At 40.4% G+C, this 27,044-nt stretch overlaps 1 protein-coding gene across 5 annotated transcripts in view; it reads left to right on the forward strand.

The window, feature by feature from the left end:
* The window catches only part of SCUBE1 (signal peptide, CUB domain and EGF like domain containing 1), a 205,502-nt gene that overhangs the window by 158,567 nt on the left and 19,891 nt on the right, over positions 1-27,044 (forward strand). For 3 of the 5 annotated variants that reach the window (XM_054053837.1, XM_054053822.1, XM_054053808.1), the window contains 6 exons: positions 12,004-12,120; positions 15,937-16,059; positions 20,462-20,581; positions 22,004-22,096; positions 23,619-23,735; positions 26,047-26,205. In XM_054053837.1, the coding sequence (XP_053909812.1) occupies positions 12,004-12,120; positions 15,937-16,059; positions 20,462-20,581; positions 22,004-22,096; positions 23,619-23,735; positions 26,047-26,205 (729 nt within the window). The remainder of the gene's footprint in view (positions 1-12,003; positions 12,121-15,936; positions 16,060-20,461; positions 20,582-22,003; positions 22,097-23,618; positions 23,736-26,046; positions 26,206-27,044) is intronic. The other 2 variants (XM_054053816.1, XM_054053830.1) reach the window with 1 other exon arrangement.

Here is a 27,044-nt window from a genome sequence, read left to right on the forward strand (position 1 = left end):
CACATGGCCTTGCACCAAGCGGTTTCAGTCCTTCGTGGTCCAATAATAGGTAGATTTTGTAGCTCATAGGAAAAAACTGTGACCTGACAAAGTGCTTAGTTCAACTCATCTTCTATTGATTTTAGAAGCAATAGGTTCTTAAAATTAGCAATACTGTTAAATGTATTGATGATTTTTTTAATACTATTAACTTGAATTGTATTTACAAGATAGCAGTGCTTTACTTGGGTTCAGATCCCTATAGCACATTTTAAAATCTCTTAGAAATCCTTTAGAAGTCATTTTAAAATTTTATTTACAAGGATAATAGTAAAGAGAGAAAGTAATGTGAAAGCAAATGCCATGAGCTTACAGTGAGGCTAAGTGTGATGAGCTTGATAGCAAAAAACAGTAATGCTTTGAAATCTTCCTTTCCAAGTACCTTTATAGAACACCTTTCTTGGCTCCGTTCATGTCTGTGACCTTGGCAGACTTACTAATTTTATGCCATTGTGTCCAGTTATTAGTAGGTTTTTTTCATGTTATGTAAGAGCCTCAGCAAACTTTCTCACCTGCAAAAAATAATTCCTTTATTTTTTAACTTCTCTACTTGTAAATATCTACAGAGCTGTGTCTGGTGTTTGCGTCTCTCTGCAAATCCTTTGGGAAGAGTCCCCATGCTTGAGGGCTCTTCCTTTGCTGCCCCCTTCCTGTGTCTGAGGGCAGATGTCAATCTCTCAAGTTTCTTTTCTTGGAGTACACGAATACTCCATCTGAGGGTGCCTTGGGGGTGTCTGTAGGAGACAATGTACAGAGGGTGCCACATAGCCAGGCATATGGGCACCTTTGGAGTGCAGGCTTGCAAGAGGTGATCCATCTTCAGTCACAGCAGAGATCTATGGACTTTCCCCTGCTCCAGAACCTCACACATATAGTGCAGCTGGTAATTAAATTGAACACCAGGCTGACTAAGGTCATCTGTCAAGTGTTTTCATGAACAGGAAGAAGCCATGGCAGGGTTGTTTGAAATAATGGTTGGAGGCGTCAGGGACAGTTAGGCTAGGGAGAGTTCTGGATGCCTTTCCTGATATAAGTGACAAGGTAGTGTCTCCACAGAAGAAACAAGCTTACCGCGTTAGTTATGAAATGTACTGCTGTCTGGCACTCCAAAAACCTCAGGACCCAGCATCAGTTTTCTCATTCCTCTCTCTGCTAGGACCAAATTCACAATTGCTGAGCAGGTCACATCAGCTGAAGAAATGGAGGAAGAGGGAAGCTTGGCTTGGCGCTTCCAAGGCCATGCACCTTTTCCTCCTCAGCATGGGCAAAAGCTGCCACATCTTTTCTTGCAGTACCAAGATTTAACAAGTAGTTTTGCACAACATTGTTTAAAACATTAGAAGAAATTATTATCTGCCAGAAAGGATATTTATCAGGTAATTTTCTACTGTTATTCTGGATTTCAGTTTGGTGCTGTTTACAAAAAAAGGTGGTGAGGTCCTTCATAATGCTGCAGGGAAAAACACTGAAAGCCTTTTTCTTTGCCCAGCAGCAGAGAAATAATAATACAATAATAATGCTGGTGATGATGTATTTCATTATAGAAATGTAAAAAAAACCTGGGCCAAATCCCACCACCTGTAGTCAAAGATACCCCCAAAGACCCTTAAGTTAGCTGCCAATTTTTTTCTGGCTGAAACTGCGAAATTCTGCAGTTTCCATCCAAAACCATAAATCTTTCCAGCCCCTCAGGCAAAGCTTTTGGTGATCTAAAAGCAAGCAAATAGTTCTGTGGCTGATGAATGAGGCAGAACAAAACCATACTCACTGACTGGGAGCAGAATTGGCTCTGCAGTGCTGACAGGAAGAGGTATATATGGTGGTCACTTGACTTGGCACATGCATTAAGGGGAAAACATAGGGACTAGGTATTTACTGCATTAAGATGTTGTTCTGCAGCCCCATTTCTGCAGACTCGGAGGAAGCCCTGAGGGAAGCTTGTGGAAGAGAATGAGCTTGTGGATTCTGTGTGGAAGAAAATTAAGTAGAGAATTTTTGAAAAAAACTGAAAAGAGAAAGGAAAATTAATTTGTTGGTACGTGAGATCACATAAAACTCCCTTGGAAGAGTTCCTAAAGAAAGGATTGTATTTACTCTGGAGAGTGAGCAAACAGTTTAGACCTACAAATTTATTGCCAAGTCTTTTAACTTGCTTTCCTTATGTTTTCAAACCCCAGTGAAACCACAGTCCTTCCCTGGAAAGTGCCACTTATCTATTTTGATAAGGTCTGATAGCAGAGATAAAGAAAATGAGCTACCATTTGCCTTTAAAGACTCTCCCAAATGTGCTGTCTTGTTCTTCCCATGGCCTTTGCTGTAATTTCTAGGTAAACAGTGGGAAACCAGTTGCTCTGATGTTAATGAGGATGATGAGTTTGCTGGGTTAAGAGTTATCCCATTGGTGCGTAGCATCAAAGAAGGATCTGGCTACTGCAGTTCCTCTAATGACTGAAGGGGTCAATAAAAGATTACGGTCTTGGACCTGAGCTGCTCCAGTGATATGAATTAATAGAGGCGGCCAGTCAGCCCAAGGGAACTACTTAGTTGGAATCCTTTCTTGTGTGTAACCTCAGACACACCAAAATAATATAAGGATATCAAGAGCTACTTCCTGATTCCTAGAAGGATCAGATGTGCATTACACTCTTTTAAGATAAATTATTCAGCCTTTACCAAAGGATCACAATCAATATGAACATATCAGCAAATATCAATATGATTTTAAACTGATATCAGTGCAGGAAAACACATAGACATTCCTTTCTGGAAAAAAATGCTTTTGGAGGTTACCAAGTAAAATACTAGAGGCTGCTTAGGTGCAGGTCAGACTAAATGAGTTTGGTCATCTTGCTGGCATTAAATATACTCATGCTGTCAAAACAAGCATACAGTTTCTATCCACATTGCTAGGACTTGGAAGACATCATTCAACTTTGCACACAGAACTGTAAGAACATACAGAGAAATCAGTGATGCCCAGATATTCCTTAGAGCAAAATAAGAACATCTAAAATCATCAAACCACAATAATAAACAACAGACACAACTGTGCCTCCCTACACTGCACTTGTACCAGAGCTATAGAGTGTTAACTGTGCATTTAGTACTGTATGAAGACACATCCTGTCTTAAGAATGATCAGCAGCTTGACAGCCTCAAGAACAGAGATAACATGTTCTTGAACTTACTGTGGGTACAGGTGGGCCGTGAGGAAGATGAAAACAAGGTTTTTCCAGGATCTCACTCTACTGACTAAGAACATACAGACATAAAAGGATACTGAGGCTGTGAGGCAGAACTAGGTAGCTGGTAACACTGACGGTCCTTAGTACAACTGTGGATTGGAGGGGATTGAATTCACACTCCAGATGTTGCACACGATGCTGGATTAAACAAGTGGAAACTATGGCCTAGTTGCATCTTCCATGACATTTGACTGTTGGACAGAGCACTTCTTGCTTGGCCAGTCTGGAAGAGCTTTGATTGAGGGGCAGATTGAGGACCTTGGAGGCCCTGCTGCTGTGGCCGAAGCTCAGGCTGCTAAGTAGCTTACAAGAAAGTAGCCCCTTCGGTGTGCTGAACCAAAAGAATGTGTGTAGTCACTGAAGTCCATGTTAAGCAACTGCCATGCTAGAAAGTGTTGCCCCCTGGAGCAGCAAGTACCTTATGTTGGTTTCAAAGCAGAAGCAAAATTGAATCCAGATCCTTCCAGTGGGAGAGTGACTGGCGGCACATCTGCATGACCCTGGTGCTGCTGCAGGCCCTCATTGATTTCCATGGTTTCCATGTGGACCAAGACACGGGCCTTCTTGCAGCATTTCTGCCCGATCTGTTGCTAGAGATCAGAGACATACTGTTTAGTTTGAGTGAATCAAGGGTACGACGAAATGCTTTGCCTGGTGTGGGAAAAACAGATTAGCTCTAATTTGCTACAAGCAAATTTCTGTTCCTGAACTGAATTGTGGCAGCGTGTTTAAATAATGCATGGAGCAGTGGTCTTACCTGTATTGGAGGGAGTAGAAACCAAAGATTCTGCAGAATTTGCCACTGACTGCTACTGTGTGCATGTCCCTGAAACTGAGTAATACTCATTTCATTGGACACTGTGAAATCCTTTAAATGCTTACTCTGTGAAATGCTTACATAGTAAGTCATAGGTTTCTAATTATTTATTGCTACTGTCTCAAGTATATTTTGCATGCTTCTTTTGCAGTTTTTATACATATATTTATTTTACTACCACTTTGCATAATAAGAACAAATCATCTCTAATAAAAAGCACATTTCCTTGCGAGCAGAACCAATTTCCTTCAGAAGTCTTTCATTCCCTGATTGGTGTGTTGCATTTGCTCTTCACTAATCACATAGTTAACTGTGAGCAATAAAATTCTTAAATAAATAAATGCTCTGATCTAAGTCATAATGAACAGTATCCCACTTAAATTTCTGAAATACAACATGTGACTATGCTACTTAGGCATTTACATTCACATTAAAAGTGCAGCAATTAATACCAGATCTGTTTTTTCTGCAGGTCATTAGTATGTTATTAAGTCTCAGCATCAAGTTGACTTGATTGCAAGTCAGTAATGCAGTGGGAAGTCTAAATGGGTGTGTTTTTTCAATTACTTTTAAAAGGTTTGGGGTTGGGGTGAGGAGGTCCCCTTTGTGTAGGCCTGCTCCAGAAGCACTCACTGGGAAGGTAATGAAGTAGAAAGTTTGTACATTACTACGTCTTTCCGTGCTTCCTCTTCAGTGGTTTTATTGTTACAGACTTTGAAACATAAGGAGACATGAGCTATAAGCCATTCCTTCTGGTCAATGTTGGTTGTGTATTGGAGAGTTACGTTCTCAGATGGAGGATGCATTTTTACTGACTGTGAACAGGGATAAGTCACTGTGGATCAGAAAACGTGAGATGTAGTGGAAACGCCATCATATGACCGTTGAAGCAAAATAATACCTTTCCCAATACTGAATTTAAACCAGCATCTGTTAGAGAACATAGCTTGAATCACGACTCCCTATGGTCCAGCAACCACTCAGATTAAGATATGTGGTTTCCCTAATGTCTGTCAAATATTGTTGGAAACAGCACTGGCTAGTAAGGTGAACAACATTACATGGGTGGTATCACCTCCCTGAAGAAGTAAGAGGGGAGAGGAGGAAGACAGAAAATAACTTTCAGCCAAAATACATATAAAAAAGCATTAGTGTTTATTTTAAAAACATCATGTAACACTTCTTCAGAGTTTCTATGCCTGTGTACTTAATGAATAAGAAAAAGGAAATGCTGTTTCTCAGAGGAGCGGGTGACTTGGAAGCCGAGAAATGTGAACAGAAGACGTTCTGACTAGCCTTGAGTTTGATTTGTGTGCACAATCAGTTGAGTAGGGTACACCACACTGCGTCCACATTTGGCTTGGGGATTAAAAATAAACCAAGGATGTGTGAGACAGACAAAATAAAACTCTGTATTGTACACTTTTGGATTAGGAAAATAGGGCCATATTAGGAGATAACTGCACTGTACTAAGCAATGGCTTTGCTGGGACATTGGGACACTGCGGCCATCGCTTCCAGCTTGTGGGTCAAACACTACTAACCCATGAATCTGAAAAGCCAAGGTTCTTTGCTGTGTATGTTTTTCACAACATCCCGAGTAGCAGTTATAAGATTTATATAAAGCTTTGCTGCCATAATGAGAGTATACTTAAAGCTAACCTGGAAGAGTCATGACTGTGATAGCACCTCAAAGTATGACTGTAACATTGTGACTGTTTTCAACTAAGTGATCTACCAGCATTCAGGGTGTCTTGAGTCACTTCTGATGATGATAGATATTTCCTTTTCATTTTACTTTCTGTTTCTAAGCAGAAAGTATTTATTTTCTATTTTATTTCTATTTGAAATAGTATATTTAAATCTAATATGTATATTTTGCATACATGCAGAGATCTAGTGTATAATTCATGTCCTGCCTCACTGCACACAGACAAATTGAAGATGAGTTCTTTACTTACAGTGCCCAGAATCATTGCAGTCTGTGCTCTGTCCCAAATCTCTGTTATAACGGGTCCAGTCCTGTTCAATATCTTTATCAATGACCTGGATGAAGGCAGTGAGTGCACCCTTAGCAAGTTTGCAGACGACAAAGGAAGTTTCCATCAGCTGGTGGGTAGGGAAGCTCTCCAAAGGGATCTGAGCAGGCTGGACCACTGGGCTGAGGCCAACGGCATGAGGTTTAACAAGGCCAAATGCTGAGTCCTGCACTTGGGGCACAGCAACCCTGTGCAGTGCAACAGACTAGGAGAAGAGTGGCTAGAAAGCTGCATGGAGGAGAAGAGCCTGGGGGTCTTGGTTGATAGCTGACTGAACATGAGCCAGCAGTGTGCCCAGGTGGCCAAGAAGGCCAATGGCATCTTGGTTTGTATCAGAAACAGTGTGGCCAGTAGGTCCAGAGAGGTGATTCTGCCCTTGTACTCAGCACTGGTGAGACCACATCTTGAATACTGTGTTCAATTCTGGGCCTCTCACTACAAGAAGGATGTTGAGGCTCTGAAGCGTGTCCGGAGAAGAGCAATGAAGCTGGTGAAGGGACTGGAGAACAAGTCTTACGAGGAGCAACTGAGGAAACTGGGGTTGTTTAGTCTTGAGAAGAGGAGGCTGAGGGGAGACCTTAGTGCTTTCTACAACTACCTGAAAGAAGGTTGTAGAGAGGAGGGTGCTGGCCTCTTCTCTCAAATGACAAGGGACAGGACAAGGGGGAATGGCCTCAAGCTGTGCCAGGGGAGGTTCAGACGGGATATCAGAAAAAAAAAAAATCACAGAAAGGGTCATGGGGTGCTGGTAGAGGCTGCCCAGGGAGGCATTTGAGTCACCATCCCTGGAGGTATTTAAAAGACGGGTAGACGAGGTGCTCAGAGACATGGTTTAGTGGCAAATAGGAATGGTTGGACTCGATGATCCAACGTGGTGATTCTATGATTGTATGTTTGTCTTTTAGTCCCTTCTGTCTTGTTCTCTGTAGCACAAATAGCCCCATCAAATAACAGTGATCTCCCCTTGCTGTGTTTATTTTCAGACCACATGAAAAATACTCCAACCAGCAAGACCAAACTATTATTCAAGTATCATATGTGGACTGTGTTTTGGAAGGAGGCTCCCAGTTTCATAAATTAACCTTGATTAATTTATGTCTCAGAGAAAAGCTGTAGTGATAACCATTAGATTTCTCTAACCAGTTTCTTGACTTACTGGTTTTAACAAACAAAATTATAGTAAGAAAGAAATAGAGGGCAAAATCTTTATTTTAGCAGTAAATTTTTAATATGAGATTCGGAAAATTGGGCATTGAATTGTTCAGTTCTGGAATCACAACAATGACATGTGTCCCCCGTGCAAGTGAATTTTGCATGTGTACATTCTTGCAGGGAGTTGCAACAGTTTGCAGTCCTCAAAACACCTTTATATTTGCCTCACCTGTTTGTGTTTAGCATTGACTTGCTTGCTATTCTAGTGCTCTTGGGAATGTCCTGCATTACGCTTTAATTTCCTTATGACTAGTTACTTTTAATTACTCTGAAATTTATTTTAGAGAAAAAAGCAATGACAATCAGGAATACAGGGGACTGCATTTGAGGACTGGAAAGAGTGCAAAAAGGAGCCTTTTGCTTCAGAGTTGCTGGTAGGAATCCAGCTAAGTTTCAAACTTAAAAATCATTACTGTGTGATGGCTTATTGGTGCCCTGCACTGCATATCCACAAATGAGTCAGTGTCCACATCACACAAGCCACTGGAACAATTGGTGCTACTGTAACTGGGAGTCTACTGGCAGCATCAGTGGAAAAGGCAGGGACTTGAATGAGCATGGAAAATGAGCTGTTTTCTCCCTGCTCCCTCAGGTCACCTCTGAGACACGTCTGTGTGAGGAAGCTTAGAAGAGATTTGATCTGTGGTAGCTCCCTTCTGGAGATAGGTGGAAGAATTTATTTTCCAGTATTGACAAGCAGACACCCGCTAACAAGCATTATATTCAAGAAACTTAAAGATCATTATGGGATCGTTTACTATGTGAAAGCATGAACTAAAAAAAAAAAATTTCTAAGTATGATTGAAAAATCCACGACAAAATCCAAATACTGACTTGAAATAATAGGAACAGAGACATACAACTATTATGAACCATGATCACCATTGGCAGCAATCACTTCCCTCGAAAACACAGGGAAATCCTGCTCTTTTATTAAACCATTGACCAATCTCTTTGAGTGGAATCCCTTCTAGGGAATAATAAAGGAGTGCTTCCACAGCAGAAACATCCTCTTTGGAGATGAGAACGTGGATTGATAGAAGAGGTGTTGGACTTTATTTAGCCTGAGATGATGCCTTGATGTCTTGGAAACAGCGATTGGAAGGAGAGCTCTTAGTGGTACAGGACATCATAGAGTAGCTGCAGAGAGGGTAGGGACTGACAGTGTGCACGTAAATCAGTGGTGGAGGTCACCTGCTCCAACTCCTGAACTTGGCACTTTCACTGGGTTGCCTGCTGAGAAGTAGGGAGGTTATAATCTTAGAATTTATATGCTACCATTAGCAGTCCAAAAAAAAGCCATCCTTTGGCAGGAAACTAATCATGTGATATTGAAGATTGATTTAGTCTCATAGTTGCCATAAGCTTGAACCAGTTAACTATGAAGATGTCTCTTAATATGTGTAATGACACAATCACATGAATATGATTTTTTTACTACGTGAAAGCTAGAAGTATGTGTTTGATGTCAATTAAGTGCATTAGCAAATCTAAAATGTTCTGAGATAGCTTGAACTATTTGTGAATTTATGCCAAATTCAACTAAAAATAGAATAGGAACTCCAAGTTCAAATTTTCTACTACAGTTCCTGGAAAACAAAACATTTTGACTTTTCATGTTAAAACAATTCAGAAATGTAATTTAAAAAATTTTAAGTAGTTTAAGAGAGCGTCAGACGCAGAAAGCTAATTTCTCAGTATTTCTTTTTGTATATGAGAGGGAGGAAATTTAGAGTTAGCCCATACAGAAATGTATGCGTGCATTTGAGTTCTGTACATGCGGCTGGGGGGACCACAAAACTGGTAAGGCAATTATTTGTTCTCAGTTCTCTAGCTGTAACCTGCCACATCTCTGCTTTTGTATGTTTGGGCTTCACTTCAGTAGATGACACTACCAGATTGTGTAGCGTTGTACAGAGGAGACAAGACTTAGATACCTATGTTCATTTCCAGTCATGTGGTAAGCAGGACTTGAAAGCCGGGGCTGTGAATTTGAAACCAGGTGTAACACCCTGCTCCTCAGTCTCTTAGGAGATAGACCCATATCATCAGGGGGCACATCCTTGCAGGGTAGATATAGAGGAGTATTGTGGACCACCAGGAGCCAACTTCAAAGTTTCTGGGAGCCATGGGATAACAGTGGCCAGAGCACAAATTTCAGAGGTTAAAAAAAGAAAAAAGAAGCAAGAGGATTTCAGCGTCCTGTATTGCACCACCAGTTCCTCTTAGTGAAGAGTATGTGGTGCATATTTTTCCGTTTTCTATGACCAGTGCTGAATTCCTCAGGGGACTGGTAATTCTGTAGATAGGGTACTGCAGAAAGCTCAGTCCCTTGGGCGGTGTCTAACCTTACCTTCCACAGGCAAGAGAGGGGGCTGAGGGGCATGGTGTTAAGCAAGGCTTTCCACCCTCAATCAGCCAAAGCAAGATGCTGAATTCAGCAGAGGTTGAATTTATGAGAACAGCAGCAGGAGGTGGGATGAGGGGTTTAAATGGTAAAAAAGCTTTTAAGTCTGGTCTTTGTATTATAATAAAAGTATTTCAGCATCTCTGCAAGCCAGTGTAAGCAATATAAGTTTATAAGTAGTTGACATTTTGTGTAATAGAAATGCATTTGTCCATCGTGCATGCCTGTTACTCGAAAAGCAGATGATCGGTCATGTTATTAGGCAGTGGTGTTTCCACAGGCAAAGAGGGATATGCATCCTTCTTAATGTGAAGAAAAGCTTGTGAAGGCGTAAGCCATAATATGGAACAACTCAAAGCAGTATGTGTGAAAGCAAGGCATAAATCCCATTCACTAAACTAGGACAGGATAAGATCACTATTGAGAAATATTAAATTATTTTTGACAAAGAGCCTTCCAAGGTAGGTCAGAGGCCAGAAAATGACTGAACACTATAAAATGAATGAACACTATAACTGCAGTGTTCATTCCCAAATTATTTTACTTTATGTATTTACTTAGAAAAAAATGAAACAGTGTGCCATTTATGTGTATTCAAAAGCTGCATATTTTCAAAATTATAAAGGAAATCTTACAAATGAATAACTTTCAGAACTCAAATAATGATATTCTAAAATGCATTAAAAATTAAATGATGTAAAAAAGATAAAATCATAGTTGTCCCCTTTTTTGCTGCTTGATCATAAAAACTGATTGTGATACACACATAAAACTGGATAGCATGGATTTTTATTCATCATGTGTATTTCATTTTATGTTATGCATTTGCCTGAACAGTTACTTTCCACGTTGTGCATGCGCTTTTTTTGTGAATGTTTTGAAACACTTAACGCTGGAGATCATATAAAATGTAGCTGTTTGCAGCATTCTACATTTGTGTATAAACTCTCACACAGATTTGGAGTGTGTGTACACTTACACAAGATCTTAATTTTTATAGTTGTTGAAGTATTTTTATTTATAATAGCGGGATGAGACCCTGAATGTTTCATTAAACATCAAAACTATATATATAATACTTGGATATAGGAATTGGATAGTAAACCCTTGAGTACTGGTGAGTTTTCAAGTTTTTTCGAGCACCCACAGCTTTCTAAGCAGGCATGGACCGAGTTATATATAGTAATGGTGTTGCTCAGGTTATGTTCTTAATACGTAACTCTAGAAAGTGTGCAAGCTAGTAGAGGAATACTATTCCATTCATTTATACCTCAGGAATACTGAAGGAATGAGATTTGTTGAAATTGCCAGTCTCAAGTAATACCACTGTATTAATTTCTCTGACCTTTTAACAGAAAAATGTATTACTGAAGAGGATTTTTTAAAAAACAGTTTGAAGATAAAATTCACTCAAGTTATTTTGCACACATTGCTGTTTAAGGTACCTTTAACGTGATAGTTTTCAGCAAGTCTGTTCTGTCATATAAAACCTGTCAAATAAAACCTGCTGTCAAATAAACCTTTGTATCACCCTGCTCAGCAAAATCTTTGAACTGTCTTCGAAGCAATGTGCTGTTAATTGCTCTCTTCATAGACTGCTGGATGGAAGAGGCTATGGAAATAAGAGTTTCACACTAGTGAGCAGCAATAATTAGAGATGCCTGACTTTTTCAAGAGGAGAAGGTCAAATTTCTTAAATTAAGTAGAATGTGGACTTTAGGCTAAGATTTCCTGTGTCTTAGGTGCAGCCCATCTGTTCCCTAATACTGGCTTATTCTCAGGTGCTATTTTGCTTACCCTGTTGTACAATCTGTACAGTCCAACATAGGCAGAGCAAAAGTCTGCAAGCAGACTTGCTGGTGGGCAGTATATCAGAGGAATGGGCAATGAAAGAGAGAATGATTTGATTCAACCCAAAACTTTTTTCCATGGTGCTAACGCCAAAAAACCTAACACCCCTAACAGCCCTGATGGGTGAATATGATCAGAAGTTAAAGGTTGCCACCTAATGGTGAACATACAGAATGCAGCCTTCAGTTTTTTTCTTTTCTTGCCTTATTCCACGTACACACAAGTCCTTTCTTTATAATGCACTAGAGTAATGAGAATGATATTTTATCCAGATTTTACCTGGGATGCGATCTGATACTTTATCAGTAACCAGATGTTGCAACTGAGTGTGAAATTCCAGCCATTCAGTTTAACTGAATTCTAATTCCTTAATGTTTTTTTCCATTAATTCAGATATAGATGAGTGTTCCTTCGAAAGGACCTGTGATCACACCTGCATCAACTACCCTGGAAGCTTTGAATGTCTCTGCCATAAAGGCTACACCTTATACGGACTGACACACTGTGGAGGTTTGGAGTTTTGCTTATCTGTTTGTTCATTTGCTTTGTGAACTGTGTACTGAGCCAGCCATTCTCTTAGCTGAAGATTGTAGAACTGAAGATGATAAACCAGTAAAGTTAAAATAAAGCTAAAATAGCATGAGGTGGATGTAACTAAACTTCAATTGTCTCAAATTTGCTTAGGATTTCCCAGGAGAAGAACGTAAATAAAAACCAATGTCCTGGCATTTTTTGATGGTGGCACATAGCAGCCTCAGTATAGACAAGAAGCCTGCAGCTGTGACACTTGTATCTGCTGCTGCGTGGATGTGGCCCTTCTTCCACAACCATTGCAAAGCAGCTTCATGGCTGGGGTTCTTCACACTGTACAGGTTAAGCTTCCTTAAAGAGTTTACAAGCGCAGCTGGTACCTCCACAAAAGTGGAGTTAGTCACAATTGTATTTACAGAAGGAAGAGTTCAAATTATGAGCAACAGCAAGAATAGGAGAATGATGTCATTTTTACGAAGTTTACAAATTTGGCGCTATTGTTACTGTCTATGAAACTCAGAATGCTGGGGGATACCTTCTTCCCATCTTTTGTGGAGCTACTTCGACTTTTCAACCTTTTTTGGCATAACTGGAAAGAATTGCTGCTGTACATTTTGTTATCCAGGAAAGGGATATATTTTAAATGTATCATAGGGTAGTATTGCCACAACGACCAAATTAGGGGTTCAGCTTCTGCTCGATCAAGGCAGGAGAATTACAGAGCACTCAAATTAACCCCAGTGTTTCCCAGGGTATTACAGTACAAGACTGCCTGCCATCTGCCTGAACCTTTTATATATGTGGGATAGGATTTGACTGTGTTCAAAACATTGGTCAGGGGACAGCAAAGAGTTTTCTTGAGGAGTCTCTTAAGTGTATTAAATCCAAATTATGCTTTTAACCAATTTGGTCAGCATTACTCAAACAAAAGTGGAAAGAGAAAATTATAATAAAACCTGAAAGCCCTGAATCTAAATCACTTGTTAGCAAATACTGACACAAAAGATACTCTCCATGCTATTTTGAAATGTAAAACCAAATGGTTCTTTTTAGTTAAAAGATGGTTGATAATTAATTAGTTAATTATTGAAATTATTCAAGATACAAACTAAGGCAAGCTTAAACAAAGTCTTGACTTCAAATCCACAAAAGCCATGCATTCAGGCCATGTTCTGATATGAGTCAAATGTAGTCCAGGGAAAGCATGCTAGAGGAATTGCCAAAACCAGTGTTGCGCCATAACGGCTCTTCATTTGTGTAGCAGGCATTGTGTTACATACTATATGCTAGAGGTGTCCTCTATGTGTTCCTAAGTAAATCATGCTACAGAGCCAAAAAGATACAGTTAAAAGCTCATGGTTTTCTGCTTTGTATCCAGACTTGTCCAAGCCCTGAGCTTTGTCACTCAGGCCTATCATTAATTTTAGTCAGCCCCTGGAGGGTGACGTTTATGGTGGAACAAAAATAACTTACCTTGGTTGCCATCCTTGTGGCACTGAGCAGCAGTCAAAACTGGGGAGAAATAATTACAACCTTCAGAAAGATTTGGTGCAATTTTACTCTTGGGAAACGTTCCCTCCATCTTGCTTACCCTCTACGAGTAATTAATAAACCACACAGCATTGTCCTTGTTATGAGCTGTACATGCTGATGGGCAACCCTTGTCGCTTTCTCTGGGATCCTTTTCATGGCATCTCTCGTAGTAAAAGTCTCGTGTCATAGGGGAATCCTTTAGAACGACATTGCAAGTGCTTACACCACCTGTTCATGCAAAGTTCCACTTGTAGTAATTGGCTCGTTAAATGACCTTAGGAAAGTCAGTAGAATCTGCAGGACTGTTCGACATCTCTGGGAAATTGGCTGCTTCTTCAGGAGTTCTAGGCCAATGTCCTCGACAGCAAGGGCTTGGGTTTGAACAGTTCAGACAGAGCTCAATGAAGGGAGCGCTGTGAACTAAATGTGCTTTTCAAAGTATGGTTTCACAAGTGGATGCCACTCAGCATAAGCCTGACCACTATGTACAAAAGTTTCTTGTCAGTTTTTGGAACTGCTGACCCAGAACCTCCAGAAGACCTGACTCTGAACCAAAAATCATAACATTGTCTGGGAAAATGCCTGTCATATTAGAGTGTCTTTCTCAGTTTGTTTTATGCATGTACTCCATGTTGTCTAGATTTTTGCCTAACCACACAGGCTAAAATCTTGCATCAGAAAAAGAAAGCCATTTCTGGATTCTGGCAGCTGCCCTGATAAATGCTCCAGTGTCCCAAACAAGTGCCCTAAGATGCCAGAGGAAGACTTGGTTAATATGCGTGGGCCTGCATTTGCTAACCAGTGCAGCACCTAACTTAAGTGTGTGTTTGAGCCCAGTCCCTTATCAGCCCCACCTCCCACCTGTACCTCACCCTCTGGCTTCAGATGAGGTCACCGGGCTTCAAAACTGGGGCCTGAGGAGAACTGGCTTGGCCTCAGACTGTGTTCCTGAAAAACATATGGATTCACACAGTGCCAAGCACACAGCAATCAGAGTTCAAGAGCCTGGGTTCACGCATGGTTTGGAAAGGCAGGTAGACACTCAGCCTGTGAACCTTCATGGCCAGGTGACCCTTAGAAACACATTAAGTGACAATTTTCCTTCTGCAGTAATATTTTGAGGCCTATCATTAAGCCAGAGTTTTAGCAATTCAGTATCTCATGCTGATTTGGTGTCAGTCTAGCTCATTTGAGCATACATGTGTTACAGGTACGCTACTGTTTCAGCAAGCAGATGAGTAAAAAATCTTCATCAAAGGGCAGAAACCACTTGTTGTTGAGGTTAGTGCAGTGCCTAAAATAACAGTGCTGTGGTTCGTAACAAGGGCTTTTAGGTTATGACTATGCCAGTAAATTAAAAGAGTCTGGAGCAGCAGTGTGACACTGATGGTTCACTGGTGTTACCTGACAGTTTTTACCTGTGCCATCTAGTGTCCCAGATGTGCCTGAGCGTGATCTAGAGGTGAGTACATGGCAGCACAACTCCTGTTGAACGTGATGGATAAACATCCTTTCTGGTGTTTGGAGGAGGGGAGAGACCAGCCACATCTGTGCAAGTATATAAATGCTGATTGTATAGACTTAAAGGATATGCTGCCCACTACTGAGTGAATACTTTTCTAATATATCAAAAAGCTGAAAGTTTTTATGTGAAATAGAAGTGATAACATATTGGGTAATTGATTTGCCTTCTTGCAAGCTTTTACCTTTCGCATTTATTTGAGGAATAGAAGACTAAATAAACTACATTTCAGCTGCTAGGTTCCTAGCAAATACATAGTTTCTTCCTTCATCTGAATCATTTCTAAAAGCAAACTCTGTGAATCACCATGGAGAATTTATCTTCCTGTTATGCAAAAGTGATCTAATCACACAGATGTTTAAACCTTTGACATTTTCCGCTATAATGTCATTATAATGTATAATATACATTATTGTCCAGATGTTGCGGAGACTTTCAAGTATATTTTGTATCTTGTGAGTGCTTCCATGAATGTCAGCTTAACAAGTCCTGGCAAGTAAATTGTATTATATGCATAAACCCCTGGGAGCTACACGTGTCTAAGGACAAAAACATGCAATATGCACTAAAATTGTTTGATGTGAGTACTGTCATGTTCGCATAAGTCTGTATGTGTTTGTATAGACTTAAATACAAAAGATGTATTAGCAATAGATAGCCTTATGCGTGTAACGTCTCAGTGCACAGCATACATGCGTACATATAGTTAATACTTTTCTCAACTTTAATTATATTTACAGATATTGATGAATGCAGCATCAGCAATGGTAGCTGTGACTATGGCTGTCTTAATACAATGGGGAGCTATGAGTGTGTCTGTCCACCTGGAAAGAAACTACACTGGAACAAAAAGGACTGCATTGGTAAGTGTGGGAGGCTAACTCAGAGGTGACTATGGTGATGCTTCTGTTCTCCAGGAGGATGGAAGAGCTCCATAGTTTTGTCTCAGGGATGCTGCATTTTCACAATATAGATCCCCAAATTTATTTTATAAACTCAGATAACAGGTGTTCCTATGGGGATCCGTGGGCTAGGATATAACTGCAGGTGGATTAGAGAATTGAAAATATGGTGGATTTTATTTGTGTTGAATATTTCTTTTAAATTTTCTGAATCCATTCACACAAATCTATGTTGTATTTTTGTTACATATTTTGTACTTTTGTCCTTTATTTGTTCTTTGTCCATCTGTATGACCTCAGCTATAACTCTCTTTCCATCTAAGACTAATTTAGAGTATCCGAAATATTTAATTGTTTACAAGTAGGTGAAGGAGAGCTTATGGACGTTGTCTGCCTAGACTTCAGAAAAAACTTTGACACCATTTCCCACAGCACTCTCCTGGAGAAACCAGCTGCTCATGGCTTGGATAGATATACTCTTCGCTGGCTAAAAAACTGACTAGATGGCCGAGCCCAGTGAATTGTGGCGAACAGACTTAAATCCAGTTGGCAGCCATTTACAAGCGAAGTCCCCAGGGCTATGTTGGGGCCAGTTTTGTTAAATATCTTTATAAATTATCTGGACAAGTAAGTTCGCAGGTGACACCAAATTGGGATGGAGTGTTCATCTGCTTGAGGGAAGGAAGCCTCTGCAGAGGGATCTGGACAGGCTAGGTTGGTGGGCTGAGGCCAACTGTGTGGTTTTCAACAAGGATGAGTGTCAGGTCCTGCACTTGAACTACAACAACCCTGTGCAGCACGTCAGGCTTCGTGAAGAGTGTCTGGAAAGCTGCCTAGCAGAACCTGGGGGGGTTGGTCGGCAGCCGACTGAACATGAGCCAGCAGTGTGCCCAGATGGCCAAGAAGGCCAACGGCATCCCGGCTTGCATCAGAAACAGTGTGGCCAGCAAGAGTAGGGAAGTGATCATCCCGCTGTACTCAGCACTGGTGAGGCTGCACCTCAAATCCTGTGTTCAGTTTTGGGCCCCTCACTACAGGAAAGATGTTGTGCTCCTGGAGCGTGTCCAGAGAAGAGCAAGAAAGCCAGTGAAGGGGCTGGAGAACAAGTCTTGTGAGGAGCGGCTGAGGGAACTGGGATTGTTTAGTCTGGAGAAGAGAAGGCTGAGGGGAGACCTTATCACCATCTACAATAACTGCCTGAAAGGAGGTTGTAGAGAAGTGGGTGTTGATCTCTTCTCCTGAGTAATGAGTGATAGAATTAGAAGAAATGGCCTCAAGTTGCCTGGGTATTAAGTAAACTGGGTATTAGGAAAAATTTTTCACTGAAAGAGTTGTCAGTCGCTGCAAGAGGCTGCCCAGGAAAGTAGTGGAGTCACCATCCCTGGAGGTATTTAACAGACTGTAGATGTGATGCTTTGGGACATGGTTTAGTGGTAAACATAGCAGTATTAGGTTTACAGCTGGACATGATGATCTTAAGAGTCTTTTTCAACCTAAACAATTCTGTGATTCTAAGCAGAACATAGTATCCAAGTTAATATCTACATTTACAGCACCATGCTCCAATTTTTCAAGTTATCTCCGAAGGTATCCTGCTTGATATAAAATACCGACAGTATTTGTGTTAAAAATATTAATTACAATGAGCACAAATCCTGAGACCACTAGAAATATTACACTTGCTGCTAGTGCCACTTACTTTGTGGCAGATCTGAATTTCTGTATCCTTTAAGTAGATAATTTTTTTTTCTGAGGTCTTATTTGAAGCACAGCAAAATTTGGCCATGGCTAGAGGCATTGAAAGTATTTTCTGTGAGATTTTAATTCTGTTTCCATGGTTTTAATGGGAATTGCATACCTTAGGTCTTTCATAGTCAAATTTAGCTTTGGGGGCTTTGGGGTTTATTTTTAACCATGAAAAACTTACCTTAGATACATTTGGGGCTGATGCCTGATGCCTAACAGGGAGCAAGACAGAAAAAGAAATGTGGGGACTTTACTTCGGGGAATCTCTGCTCATATTGAGGAAAAGTACTATAGTCTGGAGTAGAGAGCACTGCGCTGGCCTCTTGCATGTGTATGAAATTGTGGGTGTTTTTTACTTACATGGATACAACAGTGTGGAAAGCGCTTTATAACCAAGGTGGAGTGAGGTGGCAGATAAGTTTCTCACGCTGGGTTTCAGCCTTTGCCACTGACTTTCTTCCTAACCACAATTAAGTGCTTCATTTTTCCTGCTTATGTTTATGTATATTACCTTCCCTGCTATATTGAGAACTAAGTCCTGTAGGAGTAAGAGATTATTAATTCTGGGTTTTAGTTATCCACTAGGTCTTCCTTGCAATGTAGCAGTTAGTCCTCTGGAAAGGAATTTGTAAATGAACAAGAGGGACTAAAATTTTTTGAGGTCTAGTCTATAGTTACTTTTGTGCTATATTCCTTATCAGCCTATGCTGTTCCCATGGTAAGAGGCTGTATTGAAAATATTTTCCTTGTTGTAAATTTCTATGTATTAATTGTAATACTCAATTGGAAGATGGAAAGCAGAACATTCTCCTCCATTGATGTATACCATTTTATTCGATGAATTTTATGAGGCTTAAAATGAGTGTCATCTCCCTGCTGATTGCCTACCTTTATTACCAACATCATTTAGAGGAAACTGCATTCTACACTGTTATAAAAGCTCAATAAAAATGAGGAAAAATATATTTAGTGGTCCTGAATGCTACATGATTTGAAGACTTCTGCAGTAACAAAATCCTCTTTTGCTCAGCAATGACACTTTGCGCTTGTCCACTTTGCCTCATTCCAAAGAAATAATTTCTTTAAAAAACATCACCAAAGCATCATAAACGACATTAGGATGGAGGTAAGTGGAGGATGATTACTCCCATATTTGAGATGTGAACATCAGGTGTGTTTAAGGGACTTAAATATATTTATATTTAACCATCAGTGAGGCGAGGAACACAAACCAAGGGTGGCTGTTGGAACTCTTCCTCTATATTCAAGCCAAGTCAGGCAAGGTTCATTGCAGCTACTGCATTTGAATTGCCCTGTTTCATCCCAGCGGTTTGGTTTAGACCCAAACCCCTATGGCTGCTGCAGCTCTGATTTCCCCCTCTACCCTGGTGTGGTTCAATGGTGATCTGACAGGTATGAAAAATGAAATTTGCAGTAGCAGAGTCAGCCATGAGTAAAACAAGAGTTACACAAGTATATCTTGTAAGGTGAGCTTGTTTGGGAGAAGTAGCAAGGAACAATTGGAGGAAAAGCATATGTACCAGAGGGAATGAAGGGAGGTGGTGGGGCAAGGCTGCCTCATTGCAGGTAATAATGACACCTTCTGGCTCCAGCTGGGAAAGAATCTTGTTCGTGTGGCAAAAGAGGTACTCAGGTAAGGAGTCAGTCCCAAGACATGTCAAATCAAAATAAATGCAGGATTATACTTATCAGTGGCATACCTTCATCTCAGGGTGAAGCACAGAGACTGGTCTGACAACTCATAAAAGCTTTATGTAGTTTCAGCAAAAACACAAACAGTCCCTTACTCAAATATGAGGAGCAGCTCTTGAGACATGCAGGATACTCTGTCTTCATCCTGCCATGAAGCCAAGAGGAAAAGTTGGGTATTTCCATTGCACGAGCTGCAATGTGCCTCATGCAATGGGCGGTGAAGAGAAATGGCTAATGTCTGTGTGTGTTTTAGTGTCCCTTCTAGTATTGCTTGGGTCATGTCAGCAGTAGCTGAAAGGACTGGTGGGACTGTCTATCTCCATCCTAGCTTGTCCTGCCTCAGTCCTGCCTGGCTGGGAAGTTTTCTACTTCTGGAGGCTTGAGTATTGAGCTAAAATTAAAAAGCAGGAGCGAAAAGTCGAAAATACCGTTGTAGTGGTCATCTAAATGAACAGATGTTTGTGAAGGTGACTCCTGTGCGTGGTGTGGTAGTTGACCTGTTAAACCAGAGAGCTCTGCCTCCAAAGGCGGAGGGAGGACATCTCAGGTCATAGCATTACCTGTTCATTCTGTGATTGAGTTGTGCACATAGAATTGTGCTCATAACTAGACAGAGACCTGCCTTTCAGAATATGTATCTGGCCTGAACAGTCTCAAAGTGAAGGGTAAGAAGGAAAGACTGATTTAAAGTTTAGTTCTGAAAATGTGGAGTTTCTTTTTCAAGTCTATACTTGAGATCCAGACAGTCTCCCTAATATGTGCTTATTTCAGCAATGCCTGGGCCTGTGATTTTGCTTTGTTGCCACTTCTTCCTTTCCTTAGCAGCATATGCAAGTGGATGCACAGGGTTTAGGTTTGGCAGCGTCTGATTTCTCATTATTCCTCTTTTTTTTTTTCTCCTCAGAGGTGGTGAAATGTCTCCCTAATGCCAAACCAGCTCCCAAGGCTCAACTAGTATGTAGTAAGACAGGAAGTATAGAGAGCTGCTTCCTGTCATGCCCATCCAATACTCTTTTTGTTCCAGGTTTGTACAGATTATTTGTCCTCCTAAGCTTAGAATGGGACTTTTCTCTGCTAATATATTGATGATTCTTGCATTCAGTTGTTATGGATGACTGTAAGTGATCAAAAACATATTTATAAATTGAATTGGGCCCAACATGCACATCTCTAAATACAAGAAGAGCTGATTGTCAGTTACATTAGAGGTTTGGCCCTTCATTCTTTAATTTGAGGTGTCATTTGTGGGGTGGGAAAATTCTAACAGAAACCTGAGAGACACATCTACCTTAACCAGGATGGTGCAAATGAAAAATTTTAATGTATTGAATTGTTATGTCGGAAGGGGCGGGGGGAGGGCATGAACAGTTAATTTCAGTGACTTCCTGCTGGTTTTTTGGTAATGGTTTTCAATATGAGTAGAGGCCCCTGTGCCCATCCAGGCATGTGCTTAAAGTGATAGCGTCTGCATCCTGACCTGAAATACACTGTAACTGTGCAATTGAGCAGGAGCAGAAAAAAATCCCAGAGCAGAGGGTTCACCTGAGAGGAACTAGCTTAGTGAGTACAATGTGAGGCAGGTGCAGGAGAGGAGGAGTGGGACACGCTGGGCATCTCTCTGTAGTAGTTGCTGGCAATTGCTCTTTATTAATAAATTTTGTTGGGAAGAGTTCAGCTGAGTGTTATTTATAGAAACTGAGGCATTGTTGTTTATAGAAGCTCAGGCACCTTCCCCTTCTTTTTTTTTATCATTTGCTACAGGTAGGTTTCATCTACACAGTTTTGCAGGGTAGGTGTGGCAGGGTGTTGCTGTTATTTTTTCGTATATATTCCGGTTCTGATGCAGGACTGTATTCCACAAATGTGTTTACTTTTCGTATTAGTCCTGGCATTGTATGTGGTAGAGCTGTTCACACTTTGTTCTCAGTTTAGCAGAGATTACTAGAACCATGTATTTATCTAATTTGTATGCATCAATACATGAGTTCATCTGTGCAGCATGTAAAACCTGTTACAGTTCTAACTATGTTATTTTTTGTTCCTGCCAATAAATTCTGTTGGAGTCTGAAGCCAAAGTTATTACTAAAATACATGGTTTATTTTTTAAATTATACAGATGATCAAAGCCCAAGGACTTTGCCACGGATAAGCACAAAATAATTTATATTTGTGCACTGTGGAATTATTTACAGCTAACTTCATGCCAAATTGTTTATAAATGTAACATTTCAGTGCTGGAAGAAACAAAACTTGTAGTCCACACTGGAACAGTAGTCTTTGGCAAACTATTTCAGCTGCTTAAATCCAAGTTTGGCACTTCAAATGTTTCCTTATTTAGCAGTATTAAGTTTTTCAAGCACCAGACATTAAGGCTGGGGGTGACAAGGGGAGCAGATGCTTGTGAGGCAGTTGCCACACCTACTGACTCTTGCATTCTGCCCCACAGATTCAGAGAACAGTTATACGCTGAGTTGTGGCATTCCCATCCAACAAGGCAAGGCTCAGCAGAAACGTAATGCGACCCTGCCTAGCTGCGCAGGTAGGTGGGTGCTCTCCTGCTCACCTGGGCCTTGGCACCTAAGGAGGTAGGTGATGAGGTTCCCCAGACCATTTGGGACATACAGCTCTTAAGTTACACAAGGCCAGAATTAAGGTATCCTGTGTCTTATCATGTGCACGCTCGCTTTGCTGGAGCCTCTCCTTGAGGGCTGGAGTGTGCTTAGCTGCATCCAGTGTGGTGTTCTCTTGGTAAGTCACTATAGTAATGATGGAGGTTTGACATTATTCAATAAGGACAAATACTCAGAATACTTTACTTTCCATAGTCCCGCAAGGCAATAGAAAGCATATCAAAATGGCATTTGTTCCAAGACTTGGAAGTAAGACAGAGGGCTTGTCAGTAGCACAACAGCAGAAGGCTATGACAAATCCTCCAACTGGGGACTCCAAATGAAAAGGTCATATGACTTTTTTGAGCATATACTGTGTTTCATTCATATTGTTCTCAGAAATGGCTGGATAATTTTTGTGGAGACATTTCAAAATGTGTCCTAAAGCTGCTACTCAGCATAAAAAAAAGGTTCAGCTCAAAATGGGTGAAATCTGGCAAAATCAGAAGGAGCTAAAACAGTATCCAGCAGCGGGAAGTGTCAGGCCACTTTACATATCATTACTTGCTGTACTTCTTGTCAATTTGCCAGTTCTCAAACCACGTATTTCTTATGTATTTGGAATGCATTAGGAGGTAGGATACTGTGAAGTGAGGTGACCTAGCAGCTAATGTGGCTGCCTCTGGCACAGTGGCCAGCTGCCTCTATAAGTCCTGGTTTGGCAAGATCCTCCCAAGAAAAGAGGGACGCACATTGTGGCATTTACCTGTGACCACCTTCCTCCTGCTCTGGGTCCCATGGACAGCTCACAGTGGCTGCATGTGATAACCCAGGCCCAACCTTTTCCACTATGGACTTCGTGAGAAAGTCAGGCAGCGGCTGCATTTTCTAAGCAGTACATGGCTGTATAACAGCCTTTAAAGTCACAGAACATAGCTGGCTTGGATTTAAAGCTTAATAATAAAGCTTGCAAGCCATAGACTGCAGTCAAATGAAGACATTTGCTTGGGTGATTTTCGACTGCCAACAGCATAGCTCCAGTAAATCAATCTTACTCCTGGTTGGCCTTAGCAAGAACAGAACTACAGCCAAGTAACGTGGGAAATCACAGACAGAGAGTCATCAAAAAAGGTAGGAATTAACCTTTTCATAGTACAAGACAGATTTACCCAAATTCCACAAAAATGTGCAGGCCTGCTGGAGGGGAAGCATGTGTGCAGAGCATATGCAATACTAGCAAATTCATGGTTCTTTAAGGGCTCAAGAGTAAGTGCTTATGCAAAAAAAAAAACAAAAGTTCATATGTGAATGGATCCTCTTGTACAAGTTTCATAACTCTTGGGCTGTCTCTTTTCTATGGTGCAAGAAAACTTTTGAGTCTTTTTAAAAATAAGATTCAGACTTCTTTTCTTCTGCATCCCAAATGATAGCTTTGTTACTTTAAATCAACAGATTCATTAGCTCCTCCAATCAAGCAGAAAGCTCGTTTTAAAATCAAAGATGCAAAGTGCCATTTACGACCTCGCAGCAAAGAAAAAACGAAAGATTCTGGGAAGCAAGCTGGTTTAGGTATGTGGTTTCTTTTGAACGGTAAACAGCATTCTGGTTTTTTTGTTTGCTTGCTTGTTTCTTGGCATAGTTAGCTCTCACACTGTAGATGGAAAAAAAGTAGTGGTTTTCATATTTCGATCTGAATTTAAGTTCAGGCCAAGTTTCATGCTCCAGTTTAACAGTGCCTTGGGTTTGGATCTAACAGTGCTGAAATGTCATCAGTTGCTTTGAAAAATCTTTGTCCAAAAGTACATGAGTTCGAAATTAAGCTGATCCTTTCTCTGGTATTGATAATGGCAGAAATATCCTGAGGCAAAAAGTTATGAATAGTGCAAAGTTACATGCAGCAATGTCAGTGTGGTTTGGTTTAGTTTTCCCAGATAAGAGTTATAAAAGAAAACAAAAGCTATTATTTATTTGTTTTATGCTGGATTAGTATCCCATTACAGCAGCAAAGACAAGTCCTAAGCCGGAAAGTTATAATAAAAATTGGATGTTACACAGCCTTAGGTCTTCTGTTATGTGGAATAAGTAGTTATGATGTTAGAAAAAATATTTAGAAGATTTATATATAATTACCAAAAATCTGAAATTTAAAAAAAAGTTTGTGTCAGGCTGAAGGAAAGTAATCAAATGTTTTTAAAACTTGGTATGACTAAGTTTGTGGGTTTATTATTAGTAGTTTTGAAATCGCTTTTAAAGTTGAACAGAAAAGAGACTTTAAGTTATATGTATTTAACAGAACTTCATGACAGTTATTTCTTGTCTTCCATCTCCTTGATACCATGACAGGGACAATTAAAGAGTGTTTGGGAGATACTGCTGTGCATTTCCACAGCTATTTTAAGCTATTTGGAGTTCATTTATATTTGCTATGAACTGAGAATTTTCTGGATATTGATACACAGTACTGGTTAATTGCAAGCTCATGCTGTTGCTTAAAGTAATTTAGCAGCTTACAGCGAAGGTCTACTGCTGATATATTCTGCGTTGTGCATCTGTCTTACCACCACTTTTGTGAGTGAGTGAGGAGTTGTATATGAGCTCTGAACAGAGAAGAATAAAGATAGCAAACCTAAAAAAATGCTAATGTTTTAGAGATTTTATTTTTTAAATTTAGACTCGTGTTTTATCTTTACGCTGCAATCTAGACATTTGTCTCTCTAATTTTTCAAGTATCAAAAAGTATTGGTTTAAAATAAGTCCCAGTTGTGAGGATGCTTATTTTGTCCTTATGCTTTGTCTTCTGTTAACAAGATGTAATTGTCAGACTTAATTTTATTAAGTCATAGAAGATTATTTTTCTGCTTCATGTAGTCACCGTGGGAATGTATTTCTTGGATGCATACCCTTGTCTTTTGTTTGCTTTGCTTTGTGTTATGTCATCTGAGCTTCTGGGTCTAACAGTAAGATTATATCATACAACCACTACACACTTGGAATGAAATCCTTCTGGCGGCTTGAGTACTAGAAATTTCTTCCTGACCTGGAAGAAGGAGGGAGCCTGGCACAAAAAGGATGTTTTTCACATAGATTTCTTCATACTGGGAGAGGAAGCTTATGTGATTGTCTCCCAGTGGATTGTGGCCTTTCTCCTCAGAGGTTACACATAGTTGACAAGGGCATTCAGTTCCTCCTCTGTGATAGGATGGGAGGAAATGGCCTCAAGTTGCGCCAGGTTGGGGCTGGGGTAGTTAGATTGGGTATTAGGAACATTTCTTTACCAAAAGGGTTGTCTGTCATTGGAACAGGCTGCCCATAGAAGTGGTTGAGTCACCATTCCTGGAGGTATTTAAAAGACGTGTAGCTGTGGCACTTAGGGACATGGTTTAGTGGTGAAATTGGCAGTGTTAGGTTTATGGTTGGACTGCATGATCTTAATAATATCTTAATGCCTGTGATAAACATTTGATAGCTGGTGACTGGCATTGCTGAAAGAGATGGAATAGTAGGTGGTAGAGGCCCAGATCTGCTGCTCTCATGAAAATTGACTCTACTTTGTTTAACCATCAAATGACTGTATATAGTATTACTAATCTTAACTAATTTCTGTAAAGAGCTTTCTAATCCTTATGCAGAAAAGAGACGGGAAATAATAGGCATTAGTGGTACTACTGTGCAGCTGAGCATGACCACACTCTGGTTTTGTCTCCTGAGCAAAATGAGCAAACTCAAATTGCACAGGGAATGAGGTGTCTAACAGCACATATGAAATGTTAGGAAGCTTGGCTCTGCATTCATTATAACCCAGATGAGATACTGCTTGTTAGCCTGTCACTTACTGCTTTGCTACTTGATTTCTTTTCTATGTTGCTTTGTTTATGCAAAGGAGGTCAATTCCCTTGTACAGACAACTGCCAGCTGACCTTTGTGAATCTCAAGTGTGATTCCTCCAAAAAGAAACGCCGAGGCCGCAAGTCCCCATCAAAAGAAGTGTCCCATATCACTGCAGAGTTTGAAGTGGAGATGAAGTCAGAAGAAGTCTCAGGTTTGTGAAAGATCTGTCTATGGGGAGAAATAAGAATTCAGTTCCTTGGTGTGTGTTAGAACCTCTTTGATGCTATTTCATCAAGCTGCCATATGTACATTTTAGCACAAGCCACATTCAACAGCCTTTCCAAACTGAAAGTTCCAGAGATGTAATTGAAAGGAATCAGGTATGAAATTAAGCCTAAGGAACAAAGATTGAACCTGCAGCAAAAGTCCTTCAAAGCCTTGAGTCAAGTCATGTGCTTTAATTTAGTCTGATTTCTTTAATCAGCAGAAGTGTTAATTGATGCACAGAGAATGTAAGGATTAGGTAAAAGTTCTGTAACGATGATAAAAATATCCTCTGAAACTTCAGTCTGAGAACCAAACTTTTCTATCACACATTTGGGAAATCCATGTTTTCATCATAAACTTCAGAGAGAAAAAGAATTGCTTCAAGTTATTCATGAGATGGATTTTTTTTCCATAAAATCTAGCCAAAGAAAATGTGGGATGAATTCTATTAGCACATCAAGTCCTCAAAGGCAGATTTCTTAACCCTGAGGGGCACCTCACTGGCCAGTAATCATGCCAGAAAGCACCTTTCTTTCTGTCACTGTGCTTTGGTCAGGGAAGTGGGAAGAATTCCTGATCAACTGAGTAAAGCACAGCCAGACAAAATTCGGAAACATTACTTCTGGCAGACTGGACACATATCTGGAAGTACAACACAGTGGGATTGATGCTTTCTGCAGCCCTCTCCTTGTGCACTCAGTTTAACCAGATTGTTATTGCTAGAGATATCAGGACTTGGTGTGCAATTATAAGCCATGAAACTCAGTTTGATGGACCACAGTG

Source organism: Cuculus canorus, chromosome 1 (genome assembly GCF_017976375.1).
Source record: "Cuculus canorus isolate bCucCan1 chromosome 1, bCucCan1.pri, whole genome shotgun sequence".
Classification (NCBI taxonomy): Eukaryota; Metazoa; Chordata; class Aves; order Cuculiformes; family Cuculidae; genus Cuculus; species Cuculus canorus.